A 25,988-nucleotide genomic window follows, 5' to 3' on the forward strand; every position below is an offset into this window, starting at 1 on the left:
TCACACAATCCTGAACCAACATTCTCATGAACATACTACACTGAATAGCTACAATTACATTTTCAAATAAGTTAATAAAACTCAGCAGTTTTCAAAACATGTAACTATGTTTTAGTTAAATATTTAATAAGGAAAAGTTCAACAGTCATACTTTGCAATTAAATACACAGTCAAACAGGTTAGAGCTTTATTCTTAAATGAGATATACGATTTTTGGTTTTCCATCAATAACCAATGACATGAACAGAAAGAATCTGCATCATGTAAAGGGACTGAAAATATCACATTCTGTAGGTACAAATGTCCATATAAAAACACAGATCAAACTGTCGTAGTTCACTGTTCAAATCCAGCTATGACAGTCGTGTGGATATAATTTCTCTAACATCATATAATAGATTCTGCATCTCAGCTTGATACAAAATAGACAAAAATAATTTTATACACTTTTTGGATTTTTAAAAAAACATTTCCAAGAGATACAACAACATAAAATCAAAGACAATCTGATTTACATTTTAAAGATAATTTTTACTATTAGCAAAATAAGTTCTGTTGATTTATTCATAGACTATGACATTGCTCTCTCATAACAATCTTTTTGTAAATATATTTTTTAACAATGTTGTAAAATAAACAATGATTGTTGATTTGTTTTATTATTAAATAAAAATACATGTAGGACGGAGTTTAAGAGCCATCATAAAAGCAAATGCAAATGGGAATCAAGTCGTAAATTAACGTCATAATAACATCATTTTATGTGATTAAAGTCGTTATGAGAAAAAAGTTGTAATTTTATGGGAATAAAATAGTACAATTAGAAGTAAAAGAAACAATCCACGAGAATAAAGTCATAAATGTATCTTAAAAAAGTCGTTATCTTACATGGAAAAAGTCAGTTGGGAAAATTCTGAAATACAATGTTAGCATTTATCGTTTAAAATATTTCGACATAGACATTTTCCTTGTAAAATTAGAACTTTTAAAAAATAAATTTATAGTTCTGTAAAATGTTGACTTTTTTGTAATGATTGGACGAGTTTATTCTAGTCAAATTTTTTGACTTTAAAAAAAATAATTTTACTTTACTCCTGTAAATTTAGATTTTGTTCCTCATAATTTTATCACTTTTTTCTCCTATGTAAATAAAATAATGTCCTTAATGGTGGCCCTAACAAATTATTATGAAAAAAAAAAAGACAAATGTTAATACCTGCACTTTTTTATGTTCAGTTTTAAAAGCGGAAAATAGCAAAAATGTGTGAACTCATTATGGCCCTAATTGCCTTTTTGCTTCACAACTTCCATTGGTGTATAACAATGTTGAATGCTGGGTACAAATAGGCTTTAAAAATTTAATTTTTGAGTAAAAAAGAAAAAAAAGAAAAAGGAAACTACTTTAAGTGAAATCACCTGTTAGAAACTGGAGCTGATCCAGATGAGGCACACATTGTGTGATGACTCTAAAATGGGTTTAGATGCTTTTGTGCAGGGTCAGTCAGAGTTTGGTCATTGGTATGTGCAGACTGTTCCATGGTCCCATCCACAATTCTTCCTCTGATAATGTGTGGTTGCCGAGTGACTCTGGTGTTTCATTCTTTTTCTTCTGGTGGTCAACAGAAGACTCGTGCTCCTCACTCACACATGAGCCACTGCTGTTTCTGCTAATCATGGCTTTAGCAATACTTGTTTTGGACCCAAAACCTTTCAGATCTGTTATGGTGGACCCCAAGGAGCCACAGGAGGACAAGGTGTTCAGGTTTACATCCTTGGAGGGAACACCGATTCCGTTTTCTGTGTTGTTTTCTGAGCTTTCAACACTAATAACGGAAGGCGGTTCTTCCTGAGTCACACCCAGTTTTTCCAGTTTTTTGAAATGCTTACTCAGTCGGCACGGAGAGCCAAACTTCAGGTTATTCACATAGGGGGGTCTCCTAGTTCGCACAATAGTGCCATTCTGTGCAAGGTAAATGTTGCCGTTGATGTTGCAGTGGTTGTTGGGGAGTCTGTTCCGCTGGCTTTCTGTAGTGCTCTCCTCTCCGGTCGAACTTGTCTCATTCTGCTGATCCACCACAAGCTTAATCCACTTCTTACTTCCAGGCTGCGAAGGAGTACATAAGAAAAGAAATGTTTGTACAAATCATTTTAAATAGGAAAGGTATTTCACAATTCTCACAGGAAAACCAACAGAGCTGGAGAGGTTGAAAAAATAAAACTATTTTAAAATTTTCCTTTTTTTTATATTTTGTGTCAAGATATGAAATTTACAGAAAAGAAGGATTTCTTAAACTAATGTCATAGTTGTTAACTTTGTATGGTGGTCAGTTTTGGTCAATCCCTTTAACAGGATACATTTCTGATTTTGTTATGTGTTGTGGTTTGATATATTTTAAGTCCCACACCAATCATAATCTTTTGTAAAAGTTTTACCAATATTTTTTTTTTTAATTACAGTTATCCTGTTTTTGCCACAAAAAACAGAAAAAATGCTCCTTTTCTAGAGCATAGTATTTGCAGAGCAGCAGTAGTTTAATAAAAAATGCCCCTTTGAGTTGTAGCCGGGACTGTTCACGCAGAGCAGCCCCGCCCCGCCCCTCTAACAGTCACCCAAAACTGAGAGCTATCAGTTTACACGCTCCCCTGCTAGCTCTCACCCTCAGCCAAACACAACCAGTACAACAAAAATGGCGAGTAATATTGGAGCTATCCAGCCGTACAGTTTTGAGCCAGATGCCAGCCTAGACGAAGAAAACAAAGACGTGCATAGATCTATTTGTCTACAAATGGATCTATAACAATGGAGCGTTGTAGGAAGCTTGTAACCAGTCCTGCGTATTTTCTACGCAAAAAAAAACAATCTTTTTTAAACAGCATTTTTTCATCTGTTCCGAATTCACAACAGTTTGAATAAAGACATACAATTAAAATCCAATTTTGAACTTACTTTTTTTCATACATGTTCTTTATCAAGAGAAAAATGCCACATGAACACGTTAAAACCAGTAAAAACGGAACTTTCTTTGGAGTGGGCCTTTAAGGATAATCAATTCATTGCAGACTAATAGAGATATTTTGCAGGCTTACAGAATTTTAGGTATGGAAAATGATTTGAGGAAAAAAAAGCTATTTTCAGCTGTTAGATCATCTTAAATTGTAATTAACTGACTAAAAAAATATGTAATTTTGAAAATGGTGACATTTCCTAAAACACAAATAACTTGAGCAGCCAAAACTGTAGGCCAAACTCTTATAATAATTCTCTTAAACTCTTAAAAATAATTGTTTTGAAATAAGCAAAAACCACACATTCACACCAAAAGACATTGTTAGAGGATATTTGATCTATTTTGAAACCCAACATTTTTTTTAGGAAATCCTAAATATAAGAATTAAGCATCAAATTCTAAAAAGCTTTTAGTTTTGCTTTTGGTGAGAAATATTTGATCCTTAATATTACTCAAGTAAAAATATTTAACAAGCAGAAATCTTATAAAGGAAAAAGTACTGCATCTCAAAATAGAAAATAAAAGTAAAGTGCTTCACAAACTACAAAAGCATGCAAAAACACAGAAGAAACATCAAGGATAGGTGGAACTCAAAGACGTCAAGAAAAGAAAGTCAAATTCAGATTATTCGCTGCGGAAAATCATCAAGGTTTTCCGTTGCGAAGGGAAAATGAGAAAAATAGTTGATGTTTTAAAGTGTCTGTAGAGGCCAGGAATACTTTTTCACTCCCATGCAAGAGTAATTGATTTTATTCACTCTTACTTCACAGGAGACAATATTTCTCTTTAGAAGGCTGTTGATTTCCCTTCAGACTCTGAATCGGCATCTGAAGTTTCCTCAGTTTCTGCTGAGTCACTGACTGAAGATTTCTCCGTGGAAATGGCGTCCTCGTCCACTTCAGTGATAGGCGACAGTCCTCCGTATGTCTCCTCGGAAGCAGTTCCCGTGCTTCTGATGTCAGTGGTGTAAGAAGGACCGGTGTATGGGGCAGAGGGACCAGCATCTTCAGAAGCCACACTGGACCTCCTGGACGAGGACGCGTGGCTCGCCTGGCTTGCAGACTCTGATTTTTCTTGGTCCTCTTCTTCGCTCTCCTCTGTGATTGTGCCCTCAGAGCCACTGGACTTTTGGGAAAGCCGACTTCCACTTCCACGGCTAGACTGGGAGTAGATGGAACTCCCGCGGGAACTGACAGACTCAGATCCAGACTTTGTTTTCTTGCTGGACACACGAGAAGAGGAGCGTTCGCTTGCTGACTTGGACCCTGTCTCTGTCTCACTAGCCGTCCCTGTCCCTGACTCGGCATCACTGACTTCTTCACTGGACTTTTCAGACGTTTTTCTTGAAGATGGCGTTCTCTGTGATGACTTGATGCTTGAGCCTGACAAAGACGCAGCGCTGCTGCCACTCCCACTCTCACTTTCACTTCTGCGGGTGGCACTCCCACTGCCACTCCTGCTCGAAGCTGTGCTCTCCTTACTGACTTCAGTAGCTGATGATCTCACAGAAGACCTAGCAGATGACTCACTTTTTTTACTGCTGCCTGAAGTCTCTTCCTCCTCAGACTCTTCATCAGAGTCTTTCTCTGTTGCTGAACCTTTTTCCGTGCTTGTTTCCTTCTCCGTCTCTGATTCTGTTTCTTGTTCAGATTTAGACTCGTCCTCAGAGCCAGACTCTTTCTCTGTTTCTGACTCCTTCTCTGTATCTGAAGACTTTCCTGACTCGGATTCTTTTTCTGACTCTGACTCTTTTCCTGACTCTCTCTCAGTCCCAGATTCTTTCTCACTGACAGATTCCTTCTCTGTCTCCTCTTCCTCTTCCTCAGATTTGGACTTGCTCTCCTCGTCTGAATCCTCTGGCTCTTCATCAGGCTCTTCTTCTGAGTCTACTGTACTTTCATTCGTGTCGTCCCTGTCTAAATCTACTTTAAGATAATCTTTGTCGACACTGCTTTTCTCAGACGATTCGTCGTCAGAGCCTCTCTCCTTACTGCTTCCACTTGTACCTGCTTCTGGCTCACTTTCAGTCACACTAATAGACACTTTAGACTTTCTTTCATCCTCGCTTGCAGCCTGTGAGGTCTCCTCATCTCTCTCACTGCCGGTGGCTGACCCATGACTCACACTACTCTGTGACTTCCTCCTGACTCGCAACTTGTTGGTAATATTGATTTTCTTTAAAACTTTGCTAAGCCGACTGCGGGCATCAGATCTGCTATCTATTGGACCCATAACTGCTGGCGTGTCGCTCAGACTCTCCTGACTGTCAATGCGACGGGCGGACATCAGTTTGGCGTAGTCCTTATCCTTCTTGCCAGCACCAAACATCTTGAGCATCTTGGCTTTCTTCCATGGAGACGAGCCAGAAGGCCCGGCATCAGAAGGCTGCTTTCCTCCCTTGCTGGCAGCCAGGAACCTGCTGAGCTTCATGACAGACTTGAGTTTCTTGGCAGCCTTTGAAGGCTCACCTTCCCCTGCTGGCTCAGCTTGTTCACCTTCTTCCCCTGGTGGGAAGTCCCTAAAAGCAACCCTCCTTGGTGGACCTCCACCGAGCATGCCACCACGACCTCTTCCTCTGCCGCGGCCCTAAGACAGTCACATTTTATTTAGGCCCTTTCTGCCAGCGTGAATCCACAGAGCAGGTTTGTCACACAGAGTTGACATTGTGTTTTAATAATACAGCAGAGACTGACGAAAGACTGTGGGATTTTTAGGTTATTATCACTGTGAATGTGAAAAGTAACACCTCAGTAATATATCAAGAAAAGGTAATACCTCAGGGCCCTGTTGACTGTAGTAATACCCATCATCCTCCAAGATCACCTCTCCATATTCATCATACATGGGAGATATCAGCCTCCTCCTACTGCCGTACTGAGGAAAGTCGTACCTGCACAATGAGTCAAAGCAAATGTTGAAAATCCCTTTGATTCATTTAATTATATTTAAATGTAGTTTTAAAAAGGAAAATGAGTTAAGAAAGAGGGGAATTGAGACAAGTTTCTTTTTTTAACATGATTAATAAAAAAAGTGTATTTTGAAAATCTACTGAAACTGATCCTCTCCACAAGCCTATTACTCTATAAGCATGTTTTACTCAATGGTAAAAAAAACTAACTCTACTAGAACACAATTTCTCCAATAATACAATAGCCAGCTCAACTAAAATGTGTCTAACGTACTGTTTGTATGTGGTCTGATTTCAAAATAAAAGCCTGTTCGGACTTGTCACAAAATTTAATGTTTTTTTTCTTCTAATATATTTAATAAAATATCAACACAAAACATCAGTTGATTACCTCCTTAAAATAACAAAGGAAGAAAATGTATTATTACATTATTATTATTTAAAATACTTTTTTTTTAAAATAAACACTGAAATGAAGAAGCCACATGCAAATCTGCTGTGATTTTTACAAGTTGGTTAAAGAACATATAAGCAAAGAGAATCAACTAACTATCAGTTATGAGACTGTGCTCAAAAAGGATATATAGAACAAAATGCGTGTTAATACGAAGACCTGTGTTTCTCAATGAGAATGGTGAATTTTAATTCTTTGCCTTAAATGTGACAAATTCTCAATTATTAAATTTTCAAATTTAAGAAAGGTGCGTTAAAGAACAAGGCCAGGTCCAATTTATTTCCGTGTACATCAAAATTCTGCTGCCAGGCTCACATCTGGTTGATTGTGGGATTAAAAGATTAGCCGCTGGCCAAGAGTGACCCTGGATCACAAACAAAAACAGATCAAGAGAACTTTGATCATAGATGACAACACACTTAGTTAAGCAGCACCTTTTAGAATGAAGATTGTAGCAAATTAAACATATAATTGCAGACCTCAGACCATTTAAGCCAGAGTGGTTTAGACATTGCAATTAGAATTAGTAAAGGTGACTTACAAGAAAAGCTGGTGATTATCCAAACTGGAAATTACAACACCAAGATCAGGATTTATTGCAACTTTGAGCTTGGCATAAGCATTTTCATCAGCAGGACAAAAGAATTACAGTAGATTTTTTTCAATGAACTGCAGACATGGGCACAGTGATTATTTTGTCTAGCCCCATTGCGTTTGAATTTATTATTTTGAGTTCAAAGCATGACATTCCAGGAGTGGTGTATTTAAATAGATGAATGTGGTGGATTTACGAAGCAGTTTATTACTCACTGTGTGATAATTTACTGCTGTAAAAAATATATATCTTAAGGTTTTGAGCTTCCCACGGCTGTAAAGACTACTTGGGTAAATGGAGACCGGATGAAGCTAGTAATAGAAGTTGATAAAAACTGATAAAAAAAGTTGATTTCCAAGTTATGTTTTTGTCAGTGGACTGAATGCAGGAAATCAAGGATAAAATCTAACAAGAATCCTTTAAATCTCAAACTTTTGCCACTTCTTGGGTTTAATGATTTGTTTGATTGCCTTTTTAAAATGGGATCATAACCTTTGTCAATGGGAAAATATGTTTGTCTTTACCTGTATTTTCCAAAAGAGTAGAGAAATATAAAACAAATGCCTAACGTTCAGGGATGAGTCATCTACACAGTACATGCTTGAAAGCTAAATAAAAAATTAAGAGGAAAATCTTGTGATACAACATTTTGCGACCACACTTCCAAAATCTCTCCACTTGAAAAGCCTAAGAATTATTTTTTTCCGAGTGGTAAGTTATTCTTTTCTTGACTGTGTGGACAACGCATCAAGTGAACAGAAAGAACTGCCTTTATCAGGTTAGAGGAAATTGATGATGAAACTCAGGATGGCAACTCAAGGCAGCATAATGAATTTCATTGAGTGGAAGAAGAGGGGGTAAATACTCTAATGGTATTTAACCCTGAGGGTGAAGAATAAATTAGAATTTGGTTCAAACTAACTTCAAATGAATTTTTATTTTTTATTTTTTTTATTTTGACACTGAAAGACAGAAAACTAGAATCCATTGCAGTCCAATTAAAGAGATCTGTGCTCACCCTTGGTCATAGTTATAGTAATCCTGAGTGTAGTCCTGGCCTCGGTCGATACCTGACTCCATGGAGAGGTCCTGTATTTCAGAGAAAGAAATAGATAAATTACTCAGCATTCTTGAGGAAAAAAACAGAGGAGCAGCAGCAGAATAAAGAGTGAGAACTGAATGGATGCAATCCCTGAGAATTAAGCAGGAGTGCTTCTACCTCAGGTCTTAGAAGAGATGGCCTCAGCACTTGCTGTTGCTGGCAACGGTTAGTACAGAAGAAGGAAAAGGTAAGGTAAAGACGGAATAAGGAAAGGAGCAAATATATGAAGATTTCACCACTTTATTCCTGATTTAAAAAGCATATAAAGCCTGAATCAGAACTGTGAAAAATGATGAAAACTGCTGACAAAAACAATCAAATATTGATGGAAACAGACCAGGAAAAAAGAGGAAAGATGTCAACCAGGATATGCCAGGGTATAAGGGGGAAAAAAACAACCAAAAAACATTTTTGGTTTTATCTGATTTTGACTCAAGAAGGATTATTTGAAAGTAACAAAAAAATTGTATTATTGGAGGAGATTTTGTTGAATCTCCTATAGATTTGCAACAAAAAGGGTTTTCCTGCTATTTGACAGGAACCATGGAGAAAACAACAGATCTAAACTGTAATGTAAAGTGTCAAAAGTTGTGTCAGATTGATCTCATCTTAATGTCGTAGACTGTTTCTCATCAAGTGAACCACAGATAAGAATAATGGGATGTAAGCTGCTATCAATGACAAAATGTCCAAGCACAACAATGAAGAAAAAACAAAATCCAAAACAAATCATAACACGAATGCTCACCTGTCTTCCGTATCCTCGTCTCCTGTGTGTTGCAGAAAGGAGAAAATAAGACACAATAAATATGGATCGACACTTTCATTTCTTGTGCGTTGATATGAATATAATGAACAGCCTTAGGACTGCATCTGAGTGTCTGCCTTTTGCTGACCAGAGAGGAAAGTGCAACTTTACTTACTGTGCATTTCTATGTCTTAAATTAAAGACTCGCCAATATTGTTCAGTTTCCTAAAGGTTGCCTAAGGTCACACAGTTATTGCGCTGATGCAGGCTGCCCCCCTTTCAGTTAGCTCATCCAATTGCAAAAAGAGAAAGGATGGAATGAATGCAAATATCAAGGATGCAAAGACAATTGCAGAGAGGAACAAAGTCAGAGTATATGGAGCCATAACTAGTGTTTTTACTGGCAGATATGAAAAGGACATTGTGATTAAAGGGCAGAAAATTCTGGCTCAGATTTTAAAACTAGCTTTGGGCAGCCAATTTGTTATATGCCCAGAGACGTAAATGTCCAGCTTGCTTTTTCTCTTACTTCTTTTTTTTTTGCCAACTACATAAGTAAATCTTTGAAATTAAATTCTATCAAACATTAAAACAACGGAAAGATTTTCCCCAGCAGAGCAGTTCTCTGCAGCGCCTTCAGCACACGTCGGTGGGAAACAGCAAGTAATTGAGCGGCTTGCACGAAACCTCCAGGTCCACAAACGTACAACTGTAACTTGTCTGGATCCATGAATAATGAAGATTTTCACAGTCTTGGATATATGGCTAAGTGATGATGTGAGATTCCTCTGGGGAGCCGTAATCTGTTATTATGGCCAGGGACCAGGGCGCGGGAACAGGGCAGAGCCATACGCTGCGCCTTAGAGGCAGAACAGATGATGAGAAAGGACCTGATGAATGACCTGTTGGCCTGCCTGCTGGCCACTGCTGCTTCATGCAACATCAAGAAAAATGGTCTTGGGAGAAGCAGCCCTTGGAAGTTCGCACAGCAGGTAACAAGTGAGAGAAAGAAATGAAATGCAAGAAAAGTGGTGGAAAAAGTAGGTGGACTTGATAACAGCTTATGTACCATCTCACTAAAAAACCTAGAGTTACAACTTTTATTTCATGACACTAAGCACATCCTTATCAAATATTTTATATTGCTTGACATTTTTGGTTTGCGCCAGTATGCTTCAATGATCAAGAATTTATAAAAAAGGTGAAACAAGTCAATCAGTATTGTCCAAAGTTTTAGCTAGTGGACATTTTTAGTTTATCCACGCAATCACACACAAGGCCAATACAGATTATTTGGCAACCCAAAATTTCTGGCAGTAACAGAATTATCTCCTAATTTAGTCTTTTTTACAGGATTGTGTCATTTGTTTTCCTTGTTGTCTTGGTCCCTGTTTCCCCCGTCAAAGTCATTTGATAATCACCTACAGCTGTTTTCATTTAGTTATTTATCTTTAAGTGTATTAAAGTGTCTGGTGTTCAGTTCTTCATGTTTATGTCATCTATGGTAACCTGGGTCATTTTGGTATTTGTTCCCATGTTTCAAAGTTTAAAGTTTATTTAAATAATCTTTAAGTTTCCCCGTCCAGCCTACTCTCCAGCATTTTGGGTAATTTACCATCAGTTCCTGAGACTTTTGTTCACATGTAGCAACATTTTAAACTTTTGGATTGGCTAACATACAAATCTAAAACAAGGTTCAAATTAGACTGTGTATTCATAAACACAAAGAGAAAGCAACTAAGTTCATCCACTGCACCCAAAGGAAATAGAAGGGAAAAAAATTATCAGCAAGTGAGATCATGAAACTAAAGTTTTGGCCATTTGCAAGTCTGAAGCTTGTTGGTGCTTGTCTTGCAATGGGAGGGCAAGAAGAATTCTTTGAGAGGTAATGTTTGTTGCCCATTAACCTATAATGGGGTTATGAGGCTATTTCCAAACAGTCATTAAACAGTGAACATGGCTATTTACAAGAGGAGAACATTTAAAGTGGAGACTTTTCCAATTATCCCAACAGTGCATGGGTTAAACTCACAGCTGCTCTTCTACCCTCCAACAAACAGTATGCCACATCATTGCTGTGCACATTCGGACTCTGAACCTCGTCTACCAATTCCAATAGACCCACACTTGCATGGTTTATAAAAGTAAATAAAAAAACCTACACACGTGTAGAGATTTTATGGATCACAGAAACAAATGCATCTTTTAGCCTACAAATAGAAATAAAAATTACAAAAATCAGGGCATTAGTCCTCGAATAGCTTACTTTGAAATACCGGTAGTGATACCAATAGGTATGGGAAAAAACAAAACAAAAAAAAAACTTCATGTGTCATCACAATGTGTCCTGCAAGCTGTCAAGCACAGAGGTGGAGGGATGATCATGAGGGCAGTTCTTAAAACTGCAAGTGTCTTTTTCCTATAGCATTAAAAGATAAAATATGGACAGCAAAACCCACAACAGAATGATACAGAATTTCAATATGATGCAGTAGTTCAAAGAGCAGACATCAGAATCAAAACAAAACAAAGAAAAAAAAAGCTGTTGATATAAAAATGGGCTTATAAGTTTATTGAATCTTTGGCCGAGGTTTTGTTAAAAATATCAAGAACACAAAAGTTCAACTTGAATTTTGTTTTATTTGATAAAGACTTTATAAACCAAATTTGTTTTTAAGTCTTAAATCCTGACATGTAGAAAAACAATAAACAAAATGAAAAAAAAGCTGACTTGTCTTCATTTGACAATGAAATCCTCTATGCACTCTGTGTAAATGCCCTGAAAAGGAAAAAACTGCTGACAGAAGGAAGCAGAGTCCCCTGACACGAAAATATTAACAAGGGCAGATCAAACCCTGGAAAGCAGTACAACTAACAGCAGACAGACAGGATTTGTCATGCCCACTATAACCCCTTCAACGTCAAAATGTGAAATCTAATTTTGTGACATGGGGTGAGTTAGCTTTGGCTAAACAAGAAAAGCATGTAAAGGTACAAGTCCAAAGCATGGGAGAGGAGAAATAAAGGTAACACTGGTTGACAGTATCATGGAAACTGGTTAACGGATGATTAATTCCCTAATTGCTTTTCCAGAGCATGCATAAACATCACACCGACCACTTTATCTTTCTAAGAAAAGCTGTGAGCGCACATGTTCCACACAAGCAGACCCCCCCCCCCTTCAACGAAATCCTGTTGGACTTTCACATAATGTACTGTAATTTGCCTTCAATCACATCTATACTGCAATTAGGTCTTTATTTATTTTTAAACCTGTTGTCTGTCATATTCAACACTTTGGATTTACTGACACAGATTTAGCGATATTACAAACTCACTTTATTCTTTTTCTTTTTGTTATGCTTCTTCCAAAATCTAGTTACTTCAAAAACGGTTAATAGAAAAGACTTGGCAGTGTTCCATTTTAATAAAAAACCATGAACATGCAACAAACAGAGCTGTGGAAATTAAAATTAATGGTCAAAAAAAGTATTATTTTCAGATGTGAAATTATTATGCTAAGATCATGGTCTCTTAAAAACATCAAAAGCGGAAAAGTTCAGTTAATGACATTATGCAAAACATATCAAGCATACTCATACAGAATTTGTAAGGATACTTTATCTAGTGCAAGTCTATAAACAGATTATAATGTCAGTAGAACATAGCTGGATGCATTTCTTTGTTTGTCTAAAATGTGGCCTTTTTTCTATTGAAGGCATGATAATGTTTGACATAATCAAATGTATAAAATACTGCCAACTTTGCGGAAAAAAAAAAACAGTAAAAAAGAGGAAAAAAAACATGCATGGAGATGTAGAGATGGAAATAATGAGAATATGGAAACAAGAAAAAGTCAAAATACAGTGGACTGAGAGGAAGAGTGTTCACTGAGCTCAGCAGTGTTCAGGCTGCTAAATTGGCTTGTCTGCTCTTCTGCCATGTTAAGTTGGCTTGCTCCAGTTTCAGCAAAGTTCAGACTTGTTTGACTGCTTTGGAATTCAAAGCTGGAGTCTGTTGTTGTTCTTGGCGAGCTCTGCTCATCACCTGAGTCAGACCTTTGTTGTTTGTTCGCTGATTCCTCAGCCACTTGCGGTTTCTTGTTGAACTTGGGCACCTTGCAATTTTTGTCTACTTGGCTGTAAAGGTTGGCAACTGATCTCTCAATGTCTGCGAGATTCTGGATGTTTTTCAGGATTCCTTTGAGCTCCTTTCTTTTCCCCGCCTCAGTTTCAGATGAGGTAAGACGAGGGGGGTGCTTTCGTTCTGAAACAGGGCGAAGGGTGGACACAGGGGGTAAATCGGTTGGAACGAACTGGACTACTGGGCGTAGCTGAACGCTGGAAGGTGAGGGAGGAAGAAGAAGAAGAGGTGGTGGGGGTGGGGGTGGGGGTGGGGGAGCAAGCAGTTTATTAATAGAGGGAGAGGAAGGAGGGGTACACTGCAGTTTATGTGAGGGTGGAGCAGGAGGACTAGAAGGCGGAGACGGAGGAGGAGAAGAGGGTGGGGTTGGTGGTTGCAGGGGTGCAGGAGATGTGGGTGGGGACGGTGGACGCGGCAGATGGGGAGGAGCAGGGGGAGGTGGAGGGGGGTTGTCAGGTGGGTCTGGTATGATCTCCACGGTGATCTGACATGGCTGCACTGTCATGTAGTTGGAAATGCTTGAGCTGAACTTTCTCAGAACGGGTGGGGTTGGTCTCTGGCTGGACAGGTGCCAAGACTCATCAGCCTTAGAAATGATAATACTGGGGGGCACATCCCTGCCCACAGATGTAGGACTGTGGGGGTAATCCATGATGGAGCGCAGGGTTTCTGAGGTCAACTCCAGCATGTCATTGCTCTCCATGTCTCTGACGAGAACAGAAGAGAGGGAGCCGCAGAACTCTCTATTTTGCTTGAGGGCTTCTTGCTGGAAGGCCTGCTGCTCAAACTGCCGGGCTTGCTCACGAACTGACAATTTATTCTCTGCGCATTCGCTCAGGCTAAGTGAGACTGAACTTTTTGACCCTTGCTTGTCTCTTGTGGCTCTTTGGAGTAGCTGAAGCTCCCATTCAGATTGGTCTAGAAGACCCTGTCTTCTTGGCCCCTCGTAGCTGTGCGGGGCTCCATGAATGCGAGCAGGCATTGACCAGCCGCACGCCGACCCCGTCGAGTGTGATGGAGAAAAAGAGAACCACTTTTCCAGTGGATTCTCCCCCATTCCATAGCTGTCAAAGTTACCATCATAGACAGGGTTGTGTGTAATGAGTGGGTTGCCATCAGATAGGTGGGTCACGTTGCTTTCAGATTTGGGCAAGTTGACGCACAACGCTCCGTTGCTGTGGGCTGCAATGGTGCGACGGGCCAGGGAACTAAAAATCCTCTGGTGGTTGGCCTCCTCAATGTCCCACTTTTTAGCCCTGTCCCAGTAAGAGGTGGAGGTGAAGAGAAAAGAAGACTTGAAAAAAAGTGAAAGCTTAAGATTTAGGAGTGATATAAGCAAGAAAGAGCTCTAATGCAAGAGAAGCTCTGCCAACCTACCATAACCCCTTGTATTGTGATTGATTTGATTTTTTATTAAATTCTTAGTTAACAATTGCCTTTTTTAAAAGTCTAATCTAGAGCATAAATAGTCAGGCACATCTGTAGGCTTTGGTTGGTTGCAAAGTGAGATTCTGATAAAAAATAATGAACTCCTACTCTATGCAATAATCAATCTCAACACAGAGGGGTGTGGAAAGATGTAAAAAAAAATATGGGTAGCTCAACACAAAAGGAGACAGCAGTATAATTGGGATGGATGGAGAAGACAGCTATAGTCACCAATGCTGAATCTGAAAACCTCTTAACAAATGGGTCCCTCTTATCCTGACCACATAGGAATACAAGCTGAAGTAAATTTGAATAAAAATAACAAACTGATGCTCTTTTTACAATTTGTAGTTAACAACTGCGCTGTGAGTGAGCAAAAAAAAAAAAAAAAGATACACTCAGGTTTGTATGAAGAAATAAAGATACCAATATTAGGGTTGCCAATGTACGAGAACTCGATCTACATTATGTCTACAAATATGCAGCAAAGGCTACAAGCAAGAGTTGAAGAAAGTGCACTTTTGATCTAACATACAAAACAATTTCTGACACCACGTATGTCAGGATTACTTACTGCAGTCTGAATCCAGAGAAACAAGTGATTAAAAATGATAGGGAAACAGAAACAGAGGCAAACGGTAAGAAGACTAAAGACAAGCTGATATGTTACAAAAAGAAACAGTGAGTGCTGAAGTGCAGATGCACCAGTTGAGCAATATTCTCTGTTCTGAGCTATTTTGAGCATCATTATGCTGGTCTATTGACACAAAAATAATGGATGCATACATGCGTGGAAATACAAAATATCTCTTTCTGCATGAAAAGTTTAAAGTGATTTAAACTGTTGGGGACCAGCAGCCGTTACAGTAAAAGGCGAGAAAAACAACTCCCAATTTACCCCTACCGGCATTCAATGTCAATCAAAGAATGTCTGCAACTAAGAACCAAAGACAGTTGGATTTCTTTGAGTTTTAGGCAACATACCTTCACACATGACCTCAAATTCTCAATTTTTAAGAGTCAAATGTAACATCAGAGTTAGATTTTCTAATAGGAAAAAAAGCTATAACAAAATTTCTGCATCCTGAAGTAAAGCTGTTTAAATTCAAACCTGTCTGATCTCATACGATTAATATTTGATTACTTACTTGGGGCAGTATTTAAGATCAAAGGTGAAATTTGATTGTGCCGATGGCAAAATACCTTAGATATGTGCAAGAGCTAAGGAAGCAGTCAGCGTACCATACATTTTAATCAAAGTTGGGTTGAAAATAATGTATGAACACGCTCTTACCTTGAGAGGGGCTCTCACAAAATTGCATACGCAATCAAATTGGAAACACATACATAAGCTAAAATCTAATCACCAGCTGTGCTGTGGAATTTAACATAGGTGCAAATATTAAAAGTTGGAACACTGTTAAGGACAAAAATAATTGGAAAAATTCATTGATGTAGCAGCTATCCTGTCAGCAGGCAGGATGGAAGTATATCAGGTCAATTTTTAGAAAAACTAGTTTTTTATGGTAGAAGATGGCTACTTTAGTTTGAAACTACTGGTGCAAGATCAAGCAACTACCAAAAAAAAACATCTAAAGGCCCACAATGATCCTTTGAGCAATTGTAAAAGCTTTTCTAGTTGTCTTTTAATCATGGTTATTTAATCTAAAATAAAATAAAAATAAACATATTTCTTAAAGACATGGTTTCTGCAGAGTTGAAGTAATTCACCTCTTGAGTGGTGGGTGGGAACACTGGCTCCCTGTTGTGGAGCAGGAAGCTTTTGCCCGCCTAGTGTCTTTTCTACGTTACAAATAAGCTCTTTCAAACAACATTTTTCTTTTGTCTGCTCCAGATTTACTATGATTTCAATTAAAGATTACTCAGAAATGCAATTTTCAGCTTAATTTTCTTAATATATGCCCTCAATTATCAGAAAAATGCTACAAGAAAATGTTAAAAACACTTCAAAACCACGATTTTCATCGGAGTGGGTCTTTAGGTAATAATCTGAGTATGCTGTTGATACAAGGTTTGGAAAAAAAGAAACCTTGAGCAAATATAGATGAAGGGAAAATGGTGGGATGGGAGACAGACACCAAACAGACAGACATGACTCACATGCTGCTGTCGCCCAGCTCTTCGTAGAGGTTAGTAGTAGGAGCAGCTGCTGGAGCTGCCTTCCCTCCAGGTGGTAAAGCCTTCTGAATCCTGGCAGTTTTGGCACACTCAGCCTGACGTCTGTGCAGAGTGAGATATGCACTCATCATCATATGTTTTTAGTGCCCATGCAAATATATGAAGGGAAGCACTAAAACACTCACAAACAAAGAGAAATCAGCCCAAAGGATGGATTAAATCAGAGTGAAAACAGAACTAAGCACAGAGGAAGTCTCCATTATTGACTGGGGGAGCACTTTCAATTTCAAGTCGTGTTTGCAAAAAAAGGATAAGATCTTTGAAATCAAAACAACTGTCATATTGAGTTATCTCTGAGTTTTAGAAAATGGAGTGACAGGTTTGACTATTACAATGACTTTTCATGATTGTGCTGATTTCTTTTGAGGAAAACAGCTTGCTCTTTTTCTGTCTATCTATAAGCCACTATTCTTATTTCCTCTGAAAGATCCGGAATAGTTGATGTGTTGATCCTCTGTAATTGACATTACGAGTGAACCTTTCACCCGTGAAGTAGGCATTTGTTCAGCACTATCGCCAAAACCATTGCTTAATGGAGCTTTGAACATCAACGCACTGCAACTTGAGCACAAGAAGGATTTAAATTAAAATGGAGCAGTGAAGTGATGACAAACTAATCCCAAACCTCTGATTTGACTTTCCCTTTAAAACTATACCTGTCATGCGTTATTTTGGGGCTAGTTTAGTTTTCCAATTATTTGATTCTGACAGTATCTGGTTGATAGTGGGGATGATTTTATTTTCGTGTAATTGGATTTTCTGCTTGAGCAAAAAAAATAAATAAATAAATAAAAAGCTTTGGCTAATTACACATCCAATCTGAGAACAAAAGATGAATCAGTGTTTCTTCATGTTGTTATGTTGTTATGTCAGCAACATGATGGAAAGTTGGCCCTGACAATCACGCCTTTTGTTTAAAAATGACAACAATCAACCCATCTTGTAAAACTTCATAAAAACTGTGATGGGTCTTCTTTTCATACAAACACCAACAGAGATGCACACACTTGATGAAAAAAAAATGAAATAGAATACTTACTCTTTAAACCTGATTGTTTTGATGCAAAACAAAGAGACAAAAAACAAAGATATATTTAAAAAAGAATTTGCATGAATAATTTCCTAATTTGGCATGAACACAACCTCATATAATGTTAATTTAAGGGCAGCATTCTGAAATCAATTCAGTCTGAAGTGTTGCAAGCTTCACATTTTCATAACTTATTCGCAAGCTAATTGAATTATTTGGATGAGTGAGCAGATCCATGTTTTAAGTAATAGGTGATTCCAAATTCAAGCAAACTGGAATTATGTTGACAAACAGAAAGGAGATAATGAGCATTAACATGAAGCCGCAAAGCACCATCTGCTGTGACAGTTTGCGTGTTCGACTTAATGTCACCATCAATAGTTTTCTGTTGTTTCGGTCCGTTTGCTTGGATCAGAACATCTCCGACCATCTGCCATGTTCTCAATTCTCCCAAAAGAATAACCTTTTTTGTACTTTTTGATGGTAATTTTGCTACTTCAAAAAAAGATGATGTACCCTATTCTTGTATTTTCAATAGAACAGGAAGGCGTGAAAATTTGCTAAACACTTGTTTGTGCTGCAACAAAAGCCACAGAATTCGGAAAGACTTGTTGGGAGAGTGTGTGTTCGGGGGATTACACTGTAAAGATGTACTGAGATGGTTATAATCGACCGTAGATGTTTGTCAGAAATGAGCATTAATTATTCAGCCGTAATTGTGCATGACCAGAAGATTAGCCCAGCGGAGTGTGCAGTCATGCCGGATGAGGGAGACAAATGATAAAAAAGGGCTTTCACTGGATCTCAACTCTTTAGATATTCTGTTTGCAGCTTTTTTTCCCTTCTGCTTGATCATGCAAAAGGGGCGGCACATATAGACAAATTTCATTATGTGCATTTTAGCCATGTAAAACCCTTTGGTTAAAAGTTCAAGTACAACAAAATATTTCCTAAAACCTTTTTTTTTCCTGACAGAAAGTGAAATATCAACTAAAACATGCTCTCTTTAAGTTGAGGGTACTAACTGTTTGTAGGTGACCATGACAATGAGGATTGCAGGGATGCAGCAAAGGATAATGATGATTGCGAGGGCCAGCAAGGCCCCCTCTGTGTAGCCCACAGCCTGAGCGGCCTTCTTCACGCTGGCCACGATGTTTGGAGAACGGATCTCGAGGACGCGGCCACCCTCACCCAGGTAAGGCTGGAACTCTTTATTGATTTCCAGCACATTTCCATCAAGAAATCTGCAAGTTGCAACACAGAGAAACAACAAATATCAGTTTTATAACGATAAGTGTCCTTGTGCTTTTAAATTCCCTTTATCTGAAGATGAAGGAGAACAAATTCCATTTTATACAAGGAGGAAGTTCTCACATTTTCACTTTCAATGACTGCATTGCTCAGGGAGAATCTTTAAATTGTAGCCTTCCAGTCTCCCACCCCTAAATTAACTCTTAACTGGAAGAAACACTGACAATGAAGTAAAAGCAGAGGTAAGATAAAAAGAGAAGCTTTAACTATGTTTGACTTAGTCTCCATTTTAATTAAATGACTCAAACAAAAAATGTTCTTTTAGAAAAGTAATTTAGAAGCTGCCTCCGTTAGTATGAGCTCAGCTCCTGCGGCTCACCTCATGTGTTCTGCTTTTTATCAGAGTAATGTGCATGCTGCTCATTTCTGCTACTGCCAGTATTTTGCACAGAGCTAATGTCTCGAGTGTTAGAGTTAGGAAAATAACTCATGGGTTTATTACAGTTCAGAAGTCCTAGTGATCATTTTTTTAAAAATGTTTAAGTTTTACAAAGAAAAATCTGCTGCTGACATTAGATCCAGAGCTGAATATACCCTCTTTTTTGACTACCAAGAATATTTACTACTTAATAGTTTTGTTGCAATCATCATTGTAACTATAAGTTAGCTTTTTTTATATTAATTTATTGTTGTAAATAAACAGAACTTTTCCAAAACAGTTTTTAATAAAAGAGAAAAATTCTCCCCATCTTAGCCTGACCTTCCTCAATTCATAATTTATTTGTTCTGTTTTATTTAGTGGGTATTTTTATGATTATTTTTTCTAAACTCAGGTCAAGTTTGTTGTTTTTATATGTGCTGCAGAAAACAAAACTGACCTTAGCCCTGAATTGATATAATTAAAAATGTAATATATTCTGAAGGGAATGATTAGAGTGCCAAGTGCAGTTAGTGGTATTTCTATTTTGAATGAATTGATGGAAAGATTGAGTTGAAGGTTATTAACTGGACTGGCACTTTTTCTGTACAGAAAGCGGGATTGATGAGCAGCTTCTGTATTCATGGCGGAACAGGAACCACCTGCAAAGCATGAACTCACTAACAATGCTATCTTTCTTCTTCTGTGGTTTGACTGCAAAGTAGCAGATACTGTATAGGAGATGCAATTACCCTGGAGAGCTGTCATATGTGCACTGGATGCAAAAAAGGCATTCTGTTACTAATCTATATGATGTTCCTGACAGTATGAAGAAAAGAAAAATCCTACTTATTAAAATCAAAATAGACAAGTCTTTTTTTAGTTAGCTTGGCACTCTCATATTTTGGTACCTCCATTTTTTTTCTTACAATGTTAGTCTTAGACATTATTGTTAACAAAAAAAAGGAAATTGTACATATTCTGTCAATGTAACAAGACAGGAGTTTTAAAGCAATTGCTGTAATCACAAGTGTATTGACACAGGCTAAATAAAAAATAAATAAAAAAAAGGCAGTTTGAGGAAAAGGAAGGTTAACAGTCAAGTAAATTCATAGAAAATTTCAGGACGGGAAATGTTCTTATTGATAAGAAACATTCAAGTCAAGATTTCAGGACTAGAACCCCATTGGTTTGACGAAGGAGATAAAACATGAAATTTGTCAGAGCACAAATGACCACTGGGTCTGCTGGGGGAGATCTTAATGGATTGGAGAAATGTCTTGCATGCACTTTTCTGTGGTGCTTAGCCTCTTATAGGTGTTTTAGCACACTGTCTCAGATAGACAGATCTTGAGCACTCTACATCCTGAAATAAAAGGAATGAAATGTTTTGCTGGCATGTCTCCCGACTCCCAGAACAGCCTCTGAGGTATTGGCTTGATGGGTTGATGCACTGATTGAAATACTCTTTACTACACTTTCATTTTGTCCCTTGTTAACCCCTGCTTGTCCTTTTCTCCCCTGTAATGTGTCTTCCCCTATTGGCAGGTATTGAGCAGCTGCACGATGACCGCAGTTATGTAAATAAGTAGGCAATGGTAAAGGGTGGGGAGTTATATAAGGGAAAGCCAAGGAAAACCTAATGAAGGCATACTTCACAAACACATTCAGAAATTAGGACATCAACTATATCATGGAAAACCTGTAAGGCATTCAAACGACTCACTTGAATAGTTCCTGCGGCGCAATGGCCCTGTTGGTGAGCGGGTCAATGGCATACACAATCAGGTCTGATTTACTGTAGTCTTCGAGCTCAAAGCCATCACCATGACGACGTGGTCCAATAGACTCAACGACAATCTTTGCACCTGGAATCTGGTCCTGGACATGCCGCTCCAGAATCCTAGGACACATGAACACAGAAAGGTTAAATTGCAAGTTAAACGCAAATAGAAGAACACTTTAGATCAAAACAATTTATCAAGGTTATACCCTAAACAATTTAACCCTTTAATTTCTGAGATATCGAGATGTCACAAGCGTGTAATGCTCGCTCTTTGATGTACTGGAAGTCTTTGATCGTTCATGTGATAGACATGGATTGGCTGAAACTGACACGGAGGATATCAGATTTGCATATCAGCTGCAATGTTCCTGCGACACATTACTAACATTAAGTGTTGCATAATGCTGCAAAGCATTGTTTTTTCCTGCTCAACAATCTGCTGGAATTGTATAAATTGCGTAAATGGTTGAAGAGTTACGGTAAATGAATGTAAATACTGGAGCTGAAGCTACGGTGTAAAAGGTTTATCACCACTCTTAACTTGGTAATTACTAATAATCCCTTTGGACAGGCTATTTGGCTTTCCCCTTTGGGTTCTTGGCAAAATCAAGCTGTAACGACACTTTCTAAGGTGTGCAATATTCACACCTAAAATTACAGTGAATAAAAATATATATTGGTGTATTGTCTGAGTGGTTTCACAATTCCAACATTTAGGAAAGCAAGTCCTGGATAACCATCAAAGCTGCCAAATCCAAAAGCTCTTACCCGGCTTCAGTGAAAGCAGCTTTACATAAATAATTTGTGTTTATCAGCCTCAGGAGCAGTGTCACTTGTGTGGGAGAGAATCAGAAAGCTATTGGAAAAACCTATTAATACAAATTTGCCTTTCAAATAGACTAATTTGGTTAAATACTAGGCCCCGAGAGCCGTAAAAATGATGATTCATGAACGCCTATCAATAATTAATTTGGCCAAGGAGAATAGACACCATTGCATAGACTGGTTCAGGCATATATAATGATCCACTTGTACTTGATATATCCCTCCAAACGAGAATGTAACGCACTAGACAACCCTTATTTTTTTTTTTTTAGGATTTGCGTCAAGGTTGAAATGGTGTTTTGAAATAAACCCTTTGTAAATTCCTATTGGGAACCTTGTCAACATTGGAAACACCCAAAGGTACAGATCCAAGCAAACATTAAAGTGTTCACGAAGGTAAGAGTGAATTAGGAAAAAAAAAATATTTTGATGTTTAAAAACAATATACCATTGTTTATATGGGAGCAAATTATTAAAAAAAAAAGCCAAAGTAGGAACTCTAAAATGTTTAATGTATTTTTAATGCTTGAGGAGCATTGTCATTGTCACTTCAAAGGTGGCGAGGTTTGACAATGCAAATAAAAACACGACTGAGATTTCACTCTGAACAAGTGTTTGCTATAAAGAAATTAGGTGCCAAAATTGTGCAGACTTGAAAAATACGATTTGAAAACAATAAGAAAAAAAGTCCAAAGAATGTCAAATATTGAAGATTTTTAAGTTGAGGCACAAATGTGAGGCTTTGGTTAATTCAAAACATACAGTGCAAAAGTGGAAGGTGAGTCTAACTCTTGAATGTTCAAGGTTAACATGGTTCAATGAAACATATGTAACACATGTTCTGTGGGGTTTTCTCTGTGCAACATCAATTTTAACAAAATAATGAACAGTGTAAGGACAAGGAAAACGGGCAAAGTTTAAAAATGAACAATCTCAACTTTGTGCGTGCACTTCAGGCGTAACAGCCTATCTTTACAAACGAAGTGGAAGTGAAGTGTCGTTATAAAGTGGAACAATGGCCTTTGATCATGAGATTCCAACCAGCCAACCGTCATATTGTCTATCCATTTGTGGATAAGGCAGCAGTTGGTGAATCACACATAAACCCCAAATGACACACTGTGAATATCTAATGCTACGCACACACCGGGAGTGTGCTGCACATTCACAAACGCGCTAAACTGGCATTCTTGTATGCACTTTTACCATATGGTGTTCACACTGGGCTGTCGGTACCCAAGACTAGGGCAAGTACTCACAGTTGGAAGAGCCTTGGTGCAAAATGTCTAAGCGGTGCAAATCTTGCTCCAGGCTTTTTCTTTTCTTCATTATTTATTTTATTTAGCTCTATTCTGATAAATGAAAAACTTGGTGTCATAAAATTCCAGCCGGAAATATCAACTTTTCATCAATTTTCGGTTGGTACTGTCCTGGTTTGAAAAAGAGGCTACCTATACATCGCTACCAAATCCGAGTTGGTTAACAGTTAACTGATGTAATCTAAACGGGCGTTTGTTGGTTGCATATTTTGTACGTAGAGGCAGAAACTGGCTTAAAGTGAAGTGTGAAGTGTGAACATCACTATTCAATCATTCATCATCATTCATCTCGAAATGCGCAGTTATGCGTGTTTATGCACGTTTACAAAGAATTTTCATTGGAAATGGTCTCTTACGAGCCCAGTGTGAACATAGCATAAGAGGTATTATTGATTCTGCAATAAGGAAAAAAAAAACCTTCCTCACTTTAAACAGAATTGTGTAATTTTGGGTTTATATTTCTTAGCAATCGGTCATTGCATCAATCATATTGCATCCCAAGCAGTCATGCAATCAACTTCATACTGTTGATTGCATGTTTGGCCATAGGTTTGGCAGGTTTCCCATGCCACTGTCCATGATAATTGCGAAGAACCTCAGAGAAGCATTTATGCTTTTCAAGCTTGATGACGCGATTGGCTCAAGCATTTCAGTGGTTTGGTATTTTATTTATAGTGATATATAGGAATCTTTAAGATTTTGACTTTTTTTTTATATCAACAAAGCTTGCTTTTTTATCATATGCAAAATCTTTCTGAAGATGATTACATCTATAAACAATGTTTGTGGTCAATAAATGGTGCAGACAAGACAATGCAGGTGGTAGATCAGATTTTTTTTTTTTTGTATTTTAAAGCCAAAACATAAAGAATAATTTTAAAAAGAAGCAACATTTGAAATGGTTTGCTATTTGCACCATATCTTTATTGAAAATTGGTAAAGTTATAGTTGCATTATAAAGTAAATATTTACAGAAATTTTTTTTTGTTTTTTTGGAACTGAGTCCAAATTAAATAGCAGCCTTGTTGAAATCCTTAGATGTGGAAACTTCAATTTTCTGGCACGACTTTGAGTCGCCATTGAATTTTCTAATCGCTCGAATTAAATATTGGTTAAATGGTGCGATATGCATGCAACTGCATTAAATCATTGAAGATATGCTTAGCAAATGAAGCGTGGACTTTTGTTAGATCTAACACATCCACAAATGCGTGAATATGAACCAATAAGATAAGTGTTTTTGATCAAGGACACATCAACAATCCAGGACATAAACCTTGAACTATGTTGGGGAAAAAGAAGGTAAAAGCCGTCCTTATACCTACTGAGCTCCAACTATCACACATAATAGTGTTTTATATTTGCTTTGAATGTCAACAAGGTTCTTTAATATAAAAATTACTAATTTTATTAAAAGGTTAAAGGAAAATCCTAGAAAGTAGTGCGTTTTGTGTTTGATAAAGCAGTAAGAGGCAGCAAGGTGACTTGAAAGACATGTTAATCATTTAATACCCTTTAAGACCCTAGTCCATTAACCAAAATAGGAAAGATAAACACAAAAGAATTATTCCTTGTTCCGTGGACTTGCAGATACAGATTTTGTTTAATTAAACAGAAGAACATGGACTGACCTTCAATTTTTCAGAAATAAGTGCCTTTCGTCTTACCTAATGAGCTCCTCCTTTTTCTCTTCGACTAAAGAGGGAGGGACAGTGGACACAACCACCTGCATGTCCAAGGCGTTGACTACAGAAACCTTCGAGAATCAGTGGACCGTAAAAGGAGAGACACAACAAAACGACAATGAGGAAGCAAACAGTTTGCAGGAGATCAAGACACACATTGATGGGGCCAAATATGCACGTCTCCTTCTGTGCGTTCGATCGGCTCATTCAAGTGATTCTTTCGGTGCAGCAAGTCAGCGTTTACAATTACCTGCTTGTACTGGCGCCATGCAGTAAACTTAACAGGGAATCATTCTGATGCCACTCTTAAGTGCACAGGCAACAGCATCTGTGTTCTGAAGCCAAGTCTCCCATGGGGCTCCTGTGAAATTAGGTTTACCCTTTGAAAATTAACGAGCGCTGTGGTTAAGCACTCACTGTTCTCACATATTCAGGCAATGTCCCAGACCCTCCTTCTGTCTCATTAGAGACTTGTTAGCCAGACATATTTCACTGAAACGAAAAATAAGCCTGTCCACTGTCAGGAAAAATAAGCAGTGAATTGGAGGCAAAGCTGAGCACCAAACAGCAGGCGTGTTTGGAAATTACTAGGAGAATTACAATCATATAAGAAGGCAGATGTACATAACGTCTACAGAGTTAATTCTCTCTAAGGTTTGACAGACTTTAATTGGATCATCAGCAAGCAGAAGAGGCCACACGTTGAGTATAATGTGCATATTGTGAATAATTTAAGAGCCTGGAACTAAAACAAGTGCTGAGTAAACAAAGCAAAACAAAAGACAGCGTTCATCTGCGAGGCTTCTAATGGCTCTATGATGATATGCCCCAAGGAGCATTCACCGACATAAAACAATATTAACACACATTAGTTATTTGTGGCAGCACCTTATGATCTTATGCTGTAAAGAGCTTTTCTTTTTTACATTACATTATAAACATTTGTGATTAAAAGGTGTGTGTTTACAAGTAAAACTGTGCTTTTTATTGAACTTCAAATTAAATGTTTAAATGTTTCTACACTAGGGGTGTAACGATCAACTTAACCAATGAGTCGATTTATATTCTTACGATCCAACCAGATCAATC

General features: G+C 37.9%; 2 protein-coding genes across 8 annotated transcripts in view; both read right to left on the reverse strand.

The window, feature by feature from the left end:
* Positions 1-173: 173 nt before the first annotated feature.
* Positions 174-25,988, reverse strand: part of LOC101173247 (protocadherin-15) — a 233,982-nt gene continuing 208,167 nt past the window's right edge. For 4 of the 7 annotated variants that reach the window (XM_078931821.1, XM_078931819.1, XM_078931822.1 and 1 more), the window contains 10 exons: positions 24,882-24,970; positions 21,011-21,187; positions 18,641-18,859; positions 16,508-16,627; positions 8,816-8,837; positions 8,185-8,223; positions 7,984-8,054; positions 5,784-5,898; positions 3,772-5,594; positions 1,983-2,104 (listed from right to left, as the gene is read on the reverse strand). In XM_078931821.1, coding sequence (XP_078787947.1) covers positions 3,795-5,594; positions 5,784-5,898; positions 7,984-8,054; positions 8,185-8,223; positions 8,816-8,837; positions 16,508-16,627; positions 18,641-18,859; positions 21,011-21,187; positions 24,882-24,970 — 2,652 coding nt within the window. In that variant the 3' untranslated portion in view covers positions 1,983-2,104; positions 3,772-3,794. Of the gene's footprint in view, positions 2,105-3,771; positions 5,595-5,783; positions 5,899-7,983; positions 8,055-8,184; positions 8,224-8,815; positions 8,838-16,507; positions 16,628-18,640; positions 18,860-21,010; positions 21,188-24,881; positions 24,971-25,988 lie in introns of all 7 variants that reach the window. The other 3 variants (XM_078931824.1, XM_078931823.1, XM_078931825.1) reach the window with 3 other exon arrangements.
* Positions 9,702-15,883, reverse strand: LOC144984131 (protocadherin-15-like). Its single transcript, XM_078931827.1, has one exon. It carries the CDS (start codon positions 14,013-14,015, stop codon positions 12,672-12,674), a length of 1,344 nt encoding a protein of 447 aa, XP_078787953.1. The 5' UTR covers positions 14,016-15,883; the 3' UTR covers positions 9,702-12,671.

This window comes from Oryzias latipes, chromosome 15, assembly GCF_053564925.1.
Source record: "Oryzias latipes strain Hd-rR chromosome 15, Olatipes_Hd-rR_3.1".
In the NCBI taxonomy this organism is placed as follows: Eukaryota; Metazoa; Chordata; class Actinopteri; order Beloniformes; family Adrianichthyidae; genus Oryzias; species Oryzias latipes.